Raw genomic sequence first — 15,614 nt, forward strand, 5'->3', positions numbered from 1 at the left:
CCCACACACACAGCAACGTCAGGCTCTGTTTTGTGTTATTTGGTTGTTATAACATATACTAGTGCATCTCAAAACATTAGAACATCATTAAAAAAGTTACTTTATTTCTGTAATTCAGTTTAAAATGTGAAACTCAAATATTATACAGATGTATAGAGTGATCTATTTTAAGCGTTTATTTCTTTTATTGTTTATGATTATAACTCAAAAACAGTTTCTCAGAAAATGTTCTTATTATATAAGATCAATTGATACGTTTGGCAGTGTGGGCAGTGTGCCAAGTCCTGCTGGAAAATGAAACCTGCATCTCCATAAAAGTTGTCAGCAGAGGGAAACATAGTGCTGTAAGATTTTTCAGGAAAACACTGCACTGACTTTAGACTTGATAGAACACAGTTATCACACAGACCAACATCAGCAGATGACATGACTCTCCAAACCATCACTGACTGTGAAAACTTCACATAAGACCTCAAGCAGCTTGGACTGTGTGTCTCTCCACTTTTCCTCCAGACTCTGTTCACATGATTTACAAATGAAATGGTAAATTTACTGATGGTCAGTGATGGTTGAGAGCCATGTCATCTGCTGGTGTTGGTCCACTGTGTTAGGACCAACATCAGTGCAGTGTTTTCCTGGAAAATCTCTGACAACGTTTATGGAGATGAGGATTTCATTTTCTAGCAGCAGTTCTTGAGATGCACTATGGGATGTGTATGGGTCATTGTCAGAATACTGTGCCTTGAACATGAATAAAAAAAATCATGACTTGAATGTTTTTAAGACTACACATATTTTCCCAGCTTAATCACTACAGGACAGGGGTGGACAAATTTAGATTAACTTATCATCTGATGTAAACCTGGTTGATCTACATTTGCAAACATTTTAAATTGTTCATGGTACACTTGTTCTGTGTAAAATATACATTTTGATTTCCTAAAATTATTTTAGGAATAGAGAGACAATATAAGAAACATTAAGTGAAATTAATATTATTAATGGCTGGTTTGCTTAGCAAGTGTCTTCATGTAGTCCCATCAGAATCAAACAGTATGAAGTATGTGATAACACTGATTTCAAAGGTTACTTGCACACCGCAGCCTCAGCTTTCTGTTCTTGGCTAACAAAAATAGGAGCTGTAGTGGTGTTTTGTAATGATGTTCTGTTGTCATCCGTCTCTGTGTTCAAAGTGTTGTGCATTCAGAGATGTTTTTTTAAGATCAGTGAGACCATGATGCTGAACCAGCATGACCAGCATGAACAAGCATGACCCAAAACAAATGCAACATTATGCTGCAACATATGTGAAGCACATAGTACCAGCATAAAGTAGGTTTTTGAATGCATAGCCAACTTGTCAACCACTTTGACCATCAAAGATGCAGCCCATCCAAAACAGTTGTGTGCAGAAGCTGGTCTTAAGATGGATTTTCGAGAAAGCTTGTTGCCTTTCTATCAGCTCACCCAGTCTGCCTATTTCTCTGACCTTGTTGACCTCTGTCATCAATAATTCAATGTTTATTTAATGTCATTTGCTAATGTAATAGGCTAAAGGTTTTTAGTACTTGTTGATCAGTCCTGCACACCACCTAGGAGGAATTTAGCCCATTCCTCTGTAAAGAAAAGTTTCAACTCTGAGATGTTGGTGGGTTTTCTCACATGAATTTCTCGCTTCAAGTTTTTCCACAACATTTTGGTTGAATTAAAATACTTTATTTTCTGGAACCATTCTTTAGTAGATCGGCTCTTAGTGCTTAGGGTCTAGTGCTTAGGATTTATTATTCCATCAATGAAGGCAGGCCATCCTGGCCCACATGCAGCAAAAACGAGCCCAAACCATAATACACTTACCACCATGTTTTACAGGAGGGATGCGATTTTTATGCTGGAATGCAGTGTTTTCCTTTCTCCAAACATAATGCATTTAACTTAAATCAGAAAGTTATGTTTTGGTCTCATCTGTCCAAAAAAAAATTCTTCCAAAAAGTTGTTTAGTGTTCTTCTTATAGTAGTCCATTTACATTCACACCCGATTGTCCTCCCATTGATTGGGAGCACCTAATTTCATGTTTAAACTAACCGCTTATCCTAAAGGTTCACATACTTTTGCTAATTATAAAAATGTTATATTTGATCTGTTTCCTTAATAAATTAATGAGCAAGTACAGGGGTTGGACAATAAAACTGAAACACCTGGTTTTATACCACAATTATTTATTGTCCCAACTGACAGTTCTGGTGGAAACAGGACAGTTGACGTGCACATTGAACTCTTCCGTGATTTAGGCAGCCGTGGTTTTATGTTTTTTGGATACAATCTGGGTTAGCACCCGAACATCCCTTTCAAACAGCTTCCTCTTGCGTCCACAGTTAATCCTGTTGGATGTGGCCCGTCCTTCTTGGTGGTTTGCTGACATTATGCTGGACACCGTGGCTCTTTATACATCACAAAGACTCGTTGTCTTGGTCACAGATGCACCAGCAAGATGTGCACCAACAATTTATCCACTTTTGAACTTACTGTTGCAATTTGCCATTAATGAAGATTGGCCACCAGGCTGCTCCAATTTAGCCATGGAACTTCCCACACTAAAATTGACATATAATAATTATTATTTTTTTCATTTGTTTAACTTCCGCTTTATCTACTTTTAGTACATTTGTGAAAATCTGATGATGTCCTGAGGGGTTCACAGACTTTCAAGCACCACTGTATGTACACTTGGATGCTCAGCACAGACTTGTAATTTTTCACCAGAAACACACGGGGACGCCATTACACTGCACGTCAGAAACCGAGAACCCGTCTTTGAAATGCGACGTTCTACAAAAAAACTACACTTCCCAGAATGCAGCGCGAAGGCCCCTTTTTAAAAAAATGTACACTGCCTACATCAAATTAAAAGATAATTTAAAATGTATGAGCACATTAATGTATTGATATATGTATGTAAAAGATTAAAATATTATTTAATATAACATGAATTATATGTTATAGAAATGAAACAAGAATAGCAGTAGTAGTCGTTGTATCGTTGTATTGTTAGTGCACACATATTAAATTAAGGAGCCCTTTGTTTCTGTGTTGGGTTAGTTAACGCTCACTAATGGAGTGTGGAGATTTTTTTAGGAGTAGTGTTAATAATGTGTGTTTAAGCTGTGCTGTGTGTTTGACGGGTTTGACAGGGTGAAGTCGGTCAGGCGGTGTTCAGAGTGAGCAGAGAGAGAGGGAGAGAGCGGGCGGGGAAGCAAAGAGAGACACAGAGAGACTGAGAGCTAGTCCGGAGCGTCTCGCCGGTTAGAGGACAGATACAGACACGGGCAGGGTTTTACACCTAGTTAACTACTCTACAGAAAACTATACTGTCTTATAATGTGAATAGTAGACGCCGGACTCACACAGAGCCGCGGTGTAGACGGGGTTTAGGGAATAAATCATGGTTGTTTCTTAGCTAAGCAGCGCTAGCGCTAGTGGAGGCTCCGGTGTAGCTAGGTTATGTTAGCTCAGCTCGCTCTCTCTCTGGGCTTGTTTTAGGGTGAACAGAGAGGAGCGGCGGTTTAAACTCAAGTTAAATCAGAGCTGTGAACAGTGGTGAAATTATCTCGGACGCCGGTCCCCTTCGCCCCGTGTGCCCGGCCGCTGACGGACAGTCAGACCGGCAGAGAGCATGGACACGCAGGGGAGGATAGCAGCCAGCCCGGCGGACACAGCGGACTTCACCGTGGAGAACGTGGAGAAGGTAGGTTAGCGGTTAGCCGACTAACCGCCTCTAACAGACCGTGTTCTCCTGTGTGAAGCTTAAAACACACACACAAGTTAGCTCAGCTAGATAACATAGCTCTGGTTTTCCAGCATATACAGTTCTGGAAAAAATAAGAGACCACTTAAAAATTGAGCTTCTGTGATTTTACCTAATTGAAAGCTTCTGCAATATAATCAAGAGGAAGATGGATGATCACAAACCATCAAACCAAGCTGATCTGCTTGAATTTATGCACTAGGAGTGGCATAAAGTTATCCAAAAGCAGTGTGTAAGACTGGAGGAGGAGAACATGCCAAGTGCATGAAAACTGTGATCAAAAATGAGGGTTATTCCACCAAATATTGATTTCTGAACTCTTAAAACTTTATGAATATGAACTTGTTTTCTTTGCATCATTTAAGGTCTGAAAGCTCTGCATCTTTTTTTGTTATTTTAGACATTTCTCATTTTCTGCAAATAAATGCTCTAAATGACAATATTTATATTTTGGATTTGAGATAAATGTTGTCAGTAGTTTATAGAATAAAACTTCAATGTTCATTTTACTCAAACAATTACCTATAAATAGCAAAATCAGAGAAACTGATTCAGAAACTGAAGTGGGCTCTTATTTTTTCCAGAGCTGTATAACTAGGTAGACACGAATCAGACGAGTTTACTCAGTTATTAAATCTCAAACCTGAATTTGAGTATAGTAGCTAACTAGTTAGTTAGCTTAGCTAGCTATCTGTTATTACTAGGAGAAGTTCAATATGCTTAAACCCCCTTGTTACAGTGAACTACTACATTATAAACCATTTATTATTTCCAGCTAAGAACAATAACAGCAGCCAACTCAAGCTGGTCCAGCCGGTTGACCAGTTTAGCTCTAGGTTATAGGTTGTGTTTTCATTGGAGTGTTATAACTATTAAAGCTGATTAGCTTGTCTACCAGCCTGGTACCAACCAGATTGGTTGTCCAGTTCTGTCAGGACCGTTCGTGGACCAACGTGTTCAGATGAGCAGAGTAGTAATACTGCTCATATAGTTTATAGATAGATTAGTCATGTTGTGTAAACGGTGTGTAAAAGGGTGGATGTTATGGCAAAAACATTTTTGATGTTTGATTTCAATGATGCATTATTATAGGAATATTTGAGGTTGTAACAGTAATATTCACAAAGGAAGCCAAAGTGTTGGTCAGCTAGTTGACTTAGTATTTCTTTGTGTATCGACATGCTTTGCTAACCTGTATGAGGGTTATGAGTGCCAGATGTGGTTGCTGTGTTCTAACTACAGTCAGTTGATGAGATCAAGAGAAAGCTAGATTTATGGCAGCTATGGAGACTGAGAAAGAACAGAAACATTATTAAGACTTGGTCATTGGAGACTGTGCAGTAAGGTCCGCAGTTTAGACAATTTTTTAATTTGCCCTGTACGATCTAAAGTTTACACCTTAAGTTACATCATAGAGCTGACTAACATATTTATTTTCTAAATTAAATTCCTGTATATTACATAGCTGAGAACTCAGTTTCAGTTTTCTCATGCAGCCAGTGTTGCTTGACTGAGTCACCAACCATTAATTTTATGCCACCATCTGGGCTAGGCAGAAGCAAATGTATCTGATTAATATCTAGTCATTAATCGTTGATTAATATCTGCTGGTGCTATTAAAAGATTTTAATTCCAGTCAGGTAGTTTTCTATGCCATTGTATATACATGGTTCAACCACACTAGTAATACCGTGTTTCAGAACCAGATGCTGTTGTCAGAGTGTCCAGAACATAATGTACCATGACAGGAGAGAAGCTTTCCTTACACAGTACACTGTGCTCTCCATGTGCCACTGTCTGTTAAAACACATAATTTACTGGACTCTTACTGTTAAGTGCAGTCCATATTTAAGTGCTTTGTTTTGTCTTGTATTACAATGCACTGAAACACCCACATTCAAAGACATGATTGACAGAATTTTTAATCTATGGTTACTTGTCACAGTATGACAGCCAGGGATGAGCTGTAGCTCAGTCGCTCTAATTATGCAGACATGTGTCTGAGTTTTTTTGTAAATAGCAGATTATAATTTGTGATTTTATTTTGCTCACAGGCTGTGTGTGGTTTAGACCTCCTCACTTGTGAACTGTCTTGAGAAAGTTTGGCATGATTGAATAGTATTTCAAATTCTCAGACTCTGAGAGAATTTAAGAGAGGTAGAGTGGAAAACATTGGCTCTTAAACATTTTAGATCATATACCACCCACAACCAAACAAAAGAGTCAAAGGACCACCTTAAAAGTCATCCACAGGATCATATATGAGCAAACTAGGGGTGAAAGAAATAGGAAAAAAATACGTAATAAATCTGCTGAGTATCCTGATGTCAGTGTAAAACAATAAATTAATGCTATTGAAGTTTATACTATACTTTTTTATGGAAATGCTGCAAAATGACTTTTATTTTAAAGTTCATGACATTAGAAGTAAATTATGTTATTATCTGAAAGTGATATGTCATTGTCACCAATGAAACCATGCCAGTTCTTAAGTCCCAGAGATTTGCACATTCCTGGTACATGCCTACACTTTTCTTTTTAGTCTTTTTCTTTTTAATTACAAACATTTATTTGATGTTGTACCACCTTGGCGTGCTACGTGTACCTTCAGTGGTACACGTACCACAGTTTGAGAACCACTGCCATAGAACATGTCAGAAATGTGTTCTTCATGCCTTACTTTACCCTATTTGTAGATGCTCCTCTACCATAGTGTCTAAATCCATCACATCAGCCGTAGTCTTAAAATCACTTGAACAATATTGTGCAGTTCCCCCCTTGTATTCTGGGCTTGTTTAACATTTTCATTCGTGTTGTGTACCGGTAATTGAGCAAAACAGACCAGCCTTTACGTCTTATGCATGTCTATGTGCTTTTAGCACCCGTGACCCTGTCTCTGTCTTTAAACTTTGCCCTTTCTCAGACCAACTTTTGTAGGTACTAACCATTGCATACCACAAATCCAGTTGTACCTGCATAGCTTCATCCCCTTGTCAGACTAATATATTTGTGTACACAAGTGCACACGCAGCTTGTTTAGTCCCTATAAAGTGTTGACAATGGAATGGAATGATGGTGCTTCATTTAGTAACTTTGGAATGAGTTGGTGAGTTAGGGATAAGACAGGGTGGTAATTATTTAACATTCTGTCCCTGAATGCAATTAAATCATCAAAGATAAATATTAAATATTAAATGTTAATGCTGTAAATTGACTATGTCTACTCTGCCTACATTTGAGCATCCCTAATGCAGGGATGCAGAGTGATAAAAATCAGTGGCCTTTTGGGGTTCTGAGCCGATGATTTTTGTAGCCATGATTATAAAATATATATGTGTGTTCAGTGATTTAAAAAAATATAGAGCTCTAAAAATAGATTATAAGATCACTTCAAAATTATTACTTTCTCTGATTTTACAATTTATAGGTATATGTTTGAGTACAAATGAACATTATTTTTTGTACATTTCTCTTAAATTCCAAATAAAATAGTCATTTAGAGCATTTATTTGCAGAAAATGAGAAAATAACAAAAGGATGCGGTGCTTTTAGACCTCATATAATGCAAAAAGAACATATGATTTTTTTTTTGAGAAACTAATGTTTTAACTCAGGATGAGTTCAGAAATCAATATTTGGTGGAATAACCCTGATTTTTAAACACAGATGACATGCATCTTTGCATGTTCTTCAACATTTTATAATGCTTTTGGTTGACCTTATGCCACTCCTTGCACAAACAATTCAAGCAGTTTCGTAGCTTGTGACCATCCGTTTTCCAATAACTTATTCAAATCTCAATAAGTAACTGCGTGATGATATTAAGTGACCTGTAAAAAGAATAGCAAATAGCAGGTGGGGTGAAGTGCACAGAAATAATAGGTCGTTACAGGCTCCTAGAGGCAGAGCTCAAGTCATGAAAAGCTAGAGCAACTCATTCATCAATGAAAAGTGAAGAAGAACGAGGCTGAAGTTTGCAAAAGATTTTGCAAGGATTAGACAGAAGAGGACTGGCATAAAATCATCTTCTCAGATGAGTTAAATTTTCAGCTTTTCTCAACACCTTGTTCTCTAATGATTAGATGGAGACCTGTAGCCACAGTAACACTGTGACATTTGGTGGAGGATCGATGATGATGTGGGGATGCTTAAGCAAGGCTGTAATTTAGCAGATTCAAAGGACATACAAAGGACGCATAAATCAAGCCACATACAAGGTTACCCTGGAAGAAAACTTGCTTCCTTCTGCTCTTGCAATGTTCCCTTACTGTAAGGACTGGTTTACACAGCAGGATAATGCTCCATGCCACACAGCTAGGTGTGGATGAAGGACCACCCAATCTCCAGACTTGAACCCCATCGAAAACCTCTGGAATGTAATTAAGAGGAAGATGGATGGTCAGAAGTGTGCTTTTTATGTGGGGGAAAATAATTGTTTTGCTGTTAATTAGAAATCGACCAATCAGTTTTTTTTGTGTGACTATTCCGGGCACTGGACATTTATCAGCTTGACTGTCTGATTGCCCAAACCGATCATGGGTGGGGCTGACTGCCTCATTATCCTTTTCCTGCAGATTTGGTAATGTGTCACTGTGCAGGGCATCTGTAATGTTCTGCATTGTCTCTTAACATATGTGCTTTACCTTAAATCAGACACGATTAAAATGCTGTCCAAATCCAAGTACCAGCTGAGAGAGCCAGAGAATTCCCATGCAGACATGAACTGTGTAGCTCAGAGTCGACACATAATCGTGAAAATGGATAGTTTTATTATGTTATCTCCAGCTTTCTAGCTAGTTTTGGTGGCGGTAATTGTGCATCCTTTAAGCTAATTACTGGATAAAAGCTGTGGCTTTTATAGATCTCAACAGTGAGCCTTAGGCCAATGACCCCGTCAAAAGTTTACCGATTGTCCTTGGAATTATGTTAGGTACTACGACCAACGAATACAAGGAGAACACCCCACAACATAATGGCAGAGCACTTTATAAAGAATCATAGCCTTTGTAAATAATTCACAAAAATCCTCCCAAAAGGGTTTATATAATATCAAAGTATTGTGATATTTTGTTTTACAATACTGTATCGATTTTCAAAAACACAGTATGGATTGTTTTAGATTAATGGCAGACAATGGTTTATTTAGTGTTAACCCCTAACTGCTAGTTAGCAGTGTTGTAATTTAGATCTCACTGTTTCAGATTTTATACATTTAATAGATTTTTATCTTTCATAATATTCGATTTTTAAAAATTTGCAATATATTTCCTTGCTCACAGTATCGCAGTATTGTGATGTATTTAATTATGAGTCTTGTATGGTGAAGTGTAGGGCTGCCACAAACGATTATTTTTATAGTCGACTAATCACCGATTATTTTTTATGATTAGTCGACTAATCGGATCATACGTTAATTGAATATAAAACACAGTTTATCACAATAGAATGCAGCTGCTATTATACAACCAACATTAGATTTCATCTATATGCTAACTAAAAATAAAAACAATTAAAATCATAGTTCATTAAACCTTTAATGAAATATGCAGCTTGTTGTAACAGACAATTATTTTACTGTTTAGCATAAAGTGTAAACAACTGTGTAAAATAAGGATAAGGCACTGGCATTTATGAAACATCTCAACCGTGAGGTTGTTTGAACTATTATGAAAAAAAAGTATATTAATAAAAAATGCCTCTCTGTCCAGATATTGTGTACATTACCGTACACAGGGCAGCGGTCTGCACAGATCTGATTGGCAGAGGAGAGCGTTTGGTGATTTTACACCACACATGAGTGATCTGTGAGTTTACTGCACCGAAAAGCACTGAAAACAGAAGCCACTGTCAGAATGAAATCCTTCTCTGTAGTTTATCGGTTTGGGACGGCATTTGTGACAACGTCTGGGTCCGGATCCGGATCGCGGTCCGCCTATTAGTGACCTCTGTTTTAAAGCTATCAAGATGAGTAAGTTAAGTACTAAGTTAACGCTCTGTTTACGCTAATTTTAGCAGCTAAATAGCAATTTAGCTTCTTCGTCATTTAATCAGCCACAACATGCCTCCTTTTCAGGTGCTCGTGCATCGCGGTTGTGCTGCCGAGGAAGGCAAGTTCTTCATTGCAGATATTGCATTGCACGCGTTTCACTTTTATTTTCTTGGTGATCCCACACTTTTGAGTTCTGTAGCGGGGTAGCCATGAAACCAGAGCCTGTCTGTATAATGTCCTGAGATGTCATCCACTACCTACCCCGGTTTCCACTACTGCGCATGTGCGTCCAGGACAGAAAGGCAGTCGCAGCAGTTTGGAGAGAAAAACAAAGAAAAAAAAAAAAAAACGACTAATCGACTATTAAATTAGTCGTCGACTATTTTAATAGTCGACATAATCGTGACTAGTCGACTAATCGTGGCAGCCCTAGTGAAGTGTATCATATCGCCAAGTTCTTGGCAACGCACAGCCCTATGAAGTGTTTTGCTGCTATGTAACATGAGTACCTAAACAGAGGACTGGTTTCATATTAGTATTACTTCTTTGTCTATCATTGATTTCCCGCTTCCTCTTGCATCTCTGATGTCATGCCAGCATGACCTTAAAAAAAAAAAAAATACCAGTTATGTTGTCAAACTCCTGCTCTGGGCTTGTGGAGTGTGAAATGTTTTGTCTGTCTAGTGTGTGTGTGTGTGTGTGTCTCTAACTACATCTCTTGTTGCAGGTTGTGTCTGGCTGTTGCCAGGTGCAGTCTTTGACTCTGGGGCAGACACAGTGAGAGAATAGAGGAGGGGGTTGGGCAAGGTAGCAAGCAACAGAACAGCTGAAATAAAACTGTGGATCAAATGGAGCAGAAGAAAGACAGTGGGAAGGGTATCTGTGCCTGACGCAATAAGTGAGCATGGGGCTTAAAATTGTGATGTAAGTCATGATTTCATGAATGGCATAAAGAAGAAGATGGGGTTTGTAGTTCACAGAGAGGAAGCTCATGCATGGCTAATGGCTTTTCATGGATGACAGTTGGCATGCAGTCTGGGCTTTGAAAAATGGAAAGATCAAAAAGAGAGTGGTGCGGGGGTGGCGAAGTGATTGAGGAAATGACTGAGCTTCAGGCGAAGAACTGAGGAGCGGGCTGGATGGCTCTTATGCTGCAACCCACAGCATCATCTTTGTTTGTTTCACATGCCAGTTTGCTTTTCCAGGGACAAGCATAATGCGCTTCTGCTCTGAAAGTGACCAGCAGTCAGAAGTAACGAGATCAGTCAACTAGGGTTGCAACGGTATGAGATTTTCACGGTATGATAACCGTCTCGGAAAATACCGCGGTATCACGGTTATCACGGTATCACAGTTTGTTACATATATTATTAAACTGACCCTTAAAGAAATTACAACAAAGGTTTTTTGTTCAATTAACTATTTATTGTAGAAACTACACCATCAGGGCATTAAAAGTGTATATATATATAAAAAAAGTTGGTATATAACCAGATACTGCAGAAAGAGGGGATTTATTTCTGACATGATCCTCACAATAGAGATTTCTGTTTTAAGGCTTTCACACCTTAAAACCTTCAACATATGAAAAACAGGCACGTCAGAATTTGAAAATTAACGCATGTAAATGAATGGCGTCTTTCACATCCAGTCCGGCCAGGACCTTTACACGGACACACGTGAATCCATCGTAGCACGCACTTCACGCCTGTACCTGCGTGCCCAAATTTCGGATAACTCAGCGCTTTTGCGGGCGCTTACCGCATGGGTTGTGCACGACTACAAAGAAGTTTTATTTAGGTTATTTAGGTAAAATTATAAACTGAACACATACTTTGCGCTGCACAGCGGGGTGGTGTTCTCGGAGATGGGAGAACAGGTTTGATGTATTTCCTCCTTTAGCTGTGACTACGGCCACATTGATTACAAGCTTGTTGATTACAAGATTACAAGTCTGTTTTCAGGCTGTTTGAATGAGCGAAATATGATCAGAATTATGTTAATTAACACTAACATAGAAGCATAGAACTATTATTTAATAAAAATGATTTTTAAGAACAGCTAAACACAGTGCGGAGAAGTTCACGTGCGAGAGAGAGACACAGAGAGAGAGAGAGAGATTTGCGTGTTCTGATGTGAGCTACTCACAGGTAAAGGTTCTCTTTTATCTCCTCGTGCTCATTTTAGTCCAATTCATAATTCTGCAGTTTCTCAGTGTTTTCTGTCGTATTTTGCGGCTAGCGCGAGCGCTTACAACTAACACCGCGGACCGCGAGGTGCAGCCGCGCTGCCGCTGTTATGCCGAATCCGACTCCCTGCTCAATCCGACTCCCGCTTCGCGGACAGAATCGGCACAACACCTCCCGCTGTAGAACTGCGGGAGTGAAAACAGCGCTTATACATAAGTTAGTTAAGTTTCACTTTCAGTTTTCGTTATTTGGTTCGTTTTCATTAACAATAATAATTGGTTACTTAGCATTAACATTGTGATTATCACACCAGAGCTTTATTTAAAAATAAAATATATAATTAAAAAACAGATGCCTACATCTGGAGCCCAACCCGACCCGGCCCGAGGAATGTGGTGGGAAATCTCGGCCCGAACGGACCCGATTTCGGGTCGGTCCTCGGGTCAGGTCTGGTTCGGGCAGAGAATCTAAGCTCTAGTCTGATGCACTTTCTGCCATTCTCACCACTGTGTGCTGAGTAGCTGAAGCGGAGCAGAGTTGCGCATGCGCGGGTGACTTTCTCCGCTGGCTTGCTTTTTACCGGTAATAAGCAAACACACACGGTATGATAACCGTGCATTTTAATACCACGGTATACCGTGAAACCGGTTACCGCTGCAACCCTACAGTCAACTAATCAGATTCAGAAACTGTGTCATAGGAACACATTCATTAGCATCCACTGAAACGGTGTGAAACATCTTATCTTTGTGTCATCTGTTTTTGAATGAAGTAAACAAAGACAGCGTGGCATTTGCACAGTTTCCTGAGGTTTTGAAATCTCTGACATAATTTGGTCAGTGTCATGATACTCAAGCACCAACATGATGCATTTTACCAGGGCTCCAGACTAACACTATCCCACTGTCCCAGGGACAGTAAAAAGAGTGGATGAAATCCCATCTTTTTACATGTAGCCAATCAGCTTGCTGGTAACACTGCCAGAAGAGGATTGTGTACATGACATTAGTGTGAAAGCCACTAAAGATAATAAATGTGGTTGGTGAATCACCATGTCAGTCAACTGTGGAGCTTCAAAAGTGGCAATGGTAAGCAGGGAAACTGCGGCACTTGTTTGTGGAACTGTGTTTTTTTTATACATAAACAAACACAATAATAATGTTAAAGGAAAAAAAATGTGAACAGTTGTAAAAAAAAAAAAAAAAAAAAAAAAAAAGTTAGTCAAGAACTGTGCTCAGGATCTGCCAACACTGACGCATCTTGACTGCAATTACATTTATTGCATTTGTAAAAATGTTTTTGAATATCATAATATGCTATATTTACCATATCGACCAGCTCTACTTGAGTTTACATCTATATAAAGGACTTTTTAAAGGAAATTCCCAGTTTTCTGACTTGGGCTGTGAAAAAACTAACTTCCTCATGTCGTCTTAGTCCTGCTTTTCCGTTGTATTTCTGCAGAGGTCCTTTCTCCTGTCTTTTTTTCCACTCTCACAATGAGCTTTGTGTGGGACTATGTGGCTCTGTATCTGTGGCTCAGATGGTCGTATTGTGTATTGTTTAAAAGGATGTGATAGTCAGGCAATGTGGCTGGTAGTGAATGGTCAGATGCTGTCCTGGCCAGGGATAATTTTTTGCTCTGGACAGTGCAGAGAGAAAGAGGCAGTTTGAATATGTTTTTACATATAACTTAGATATCTAGTTTCATAAAAATAGATTAACTAAGATTGAAGTATATTGGAAAAAAAATGACATTGCAGTGTTTCTGCAGTATGTATTGCATTTTTAAAAAAAAAATACAGGGATAAACAATATTGGGCAGATTTAAAGTATCTTTGTTGGATATTTAATATAAAATGATAACAGTGTATGTATTACTTTTGTATGTGTATGTGCACATGCACGTTGTAGTAACAATGCTGAAACAACATATATAATATTTTTGATTAGTATTGTACAGTCTAGATCGATTTGAATGTGCACTATGCGTCCCCAGTGCAGTGGCCTATTGGCTATAGTGTGGGTGGTTAGTTGCCAGCATTTCTGTAAATAATTAAGCTTGCCTTTACTTTATGATTAATTAGCTTTAGCTTAACGTAAACCATCCTAGGGTTACAAGTGCATTTGATTGCTGTTAGAGTAAACTGTAATTGGCTGAGTCAGGGGTTGTAGTTGGAAGTTTTATTAGTTTAATTGTCTGGTTAACTGGCTGAATACAGAGGACAAGAAAGGACAAGAAAACTTTTAGGTTTGTATAAAATATTTAATCAAACTAATATACAAGGCAATAGCTAGTATCTTCATATACTGCTTATAAATAAACAAAGCAGTTACAGTGCAACAACAAAATGCAGAGTAACAAAATAATGTGCAAGAACACATCTAGTCTTGTATAATTTCAGAAAGTTGTTTAAAAAAATTGTGCAGTTTAATGTGCGAGGTAACAACATTTTGCAAGAACATTTCTATTCTCCTTCTCAAGTGGGGGGTATTTGTTGTCAAGGTGGCTGCCCCATCTATAAAGCGTTTTGGGAATCCCTGATTGTATATTTGGGCAATATTTTATTGATGCTGTACTGAAAAAGCATTTTAGCAAGGTGACTGGAGTTTTGTTATTTAGGTGTCATAGCACCTCTAAACTAAACCTTAATTTGCTTTCAGCAGTGCTCGTTTAGTTCATTGATTTTTTTTGTCAATTCCAGCAACTCTCCAATGTCCTACTGTTTCCAGTATCATATATTGAGTGTATAAAATGATCTCTGTATTTGTGATGTACTTACTGCTCATCAAAATGTAGTCAACACTCATCAGATGACGTGATTGAGTTTCATTTGGGTGATTTGTTATTGTCTCTCATTTTAGTAAAAAAAAAAAGTCTCTGGGTGAGGCTTTGGACAATAGTAGTGATCATAGGAGATAAATGGATTGTGTCCTACTTCCCTGTTTTGTTGTAGGAAGGGCATTTTATACATGTTGCAGAAGTTGCTGTTTCAGCATCACTGTGGGCTTAAGCTTCATTAATTATATTATGTACAGTGTGTGCTGGAAGTCGTAGTCAGTGGCAACCTGCTTTTTTCCTCTGCTGTCAACAGACACATCGTAATTTCTTCATTTACTGATGCACACTAACCCACGCTGAAGCCTAGTGATTTTATTAAAGAACGGTGTGAAATCAGATTTCCGGAGGCAGAGAACCACCATGTAACTGAGCTGAAGCTCATAAGGCTTTAAAGGTCATAATTGGTTCATATCCGTCCATTGTAAGGTAGTGAAAATCTGCTGTTAAAGATCTATAAGAAAGCAGAGATCAAATAAAATATACAGATATAATGAGGCTTTTATATACATCAAGACTAAAGGAATTTTGTTTTTGTACTGTTTTCCATTGCTAATAAAAAAAACCTTAAGTTGCAGATACATTTGTAAGGAAAAAAAAAAATTCTACTCTATTGGGCTCATGCTGAAAAAAGCAGCGTATAAATTTGTGTCAAATACTTGTACTGATTGTCCCATATTAAACAGTAGTGTTGGCACAAACAGCAGTGGTAAAAGTTGATGTAGTAGTGCTGTTTGTTGTTGTTTTGGTAGTGGCTGTGGAAGTAGTAATACTGTGGTAGTTGTTTTGGTAGT

At 38.4% G+C, this 15,614-nt stretch overlaps 1 protein-coding gene across 2 annotated transcripts in view; it reads left to right on the forward strand.

Moving 5' to 3' along the window:
- Positions 1–3,085: 3,085 nt before the first annotated feature.
- The window catches only part of ipo13b (importin 13b), a 60,850-nt gene continuing 48,321 nt past the window's right edge, over positions 3,086–15,614 (forward strand). Inside the window, exon 1 of one of the 2 annotated variants that reach the window (XR_007440043.1) lies at positions 3,086–3,743. Coding sequence is in view for 1 of the 2 variants with exons in the window: in XM_022664690.2 (XP_022520411.1) it covers positions 3,672–3,743 (72 nt within the window). In the remaining variant the exon portion in view is untranslated. The remainder of the gene's footprint in view (positions 3,744–15,614) is intronic. The other variant, XM_022664690.2, reaches the window with a different exon arrangement.

This window comes from Astyanax mexicanus, chromosome 1, assembly GCF_023375975.1.
Source record: "Astyanax mexicanus isolate ESR-SI-001 chromosome 1, AstMex3_surface, whole genome shotgun sequence".
NCBI classification, from domain to species: Eukaryota; Metazoa; Chordata; class Actinopteri; order Characiformes; family Acestrorhamphidae; genus Astyanax; species Astyanax mexicanus.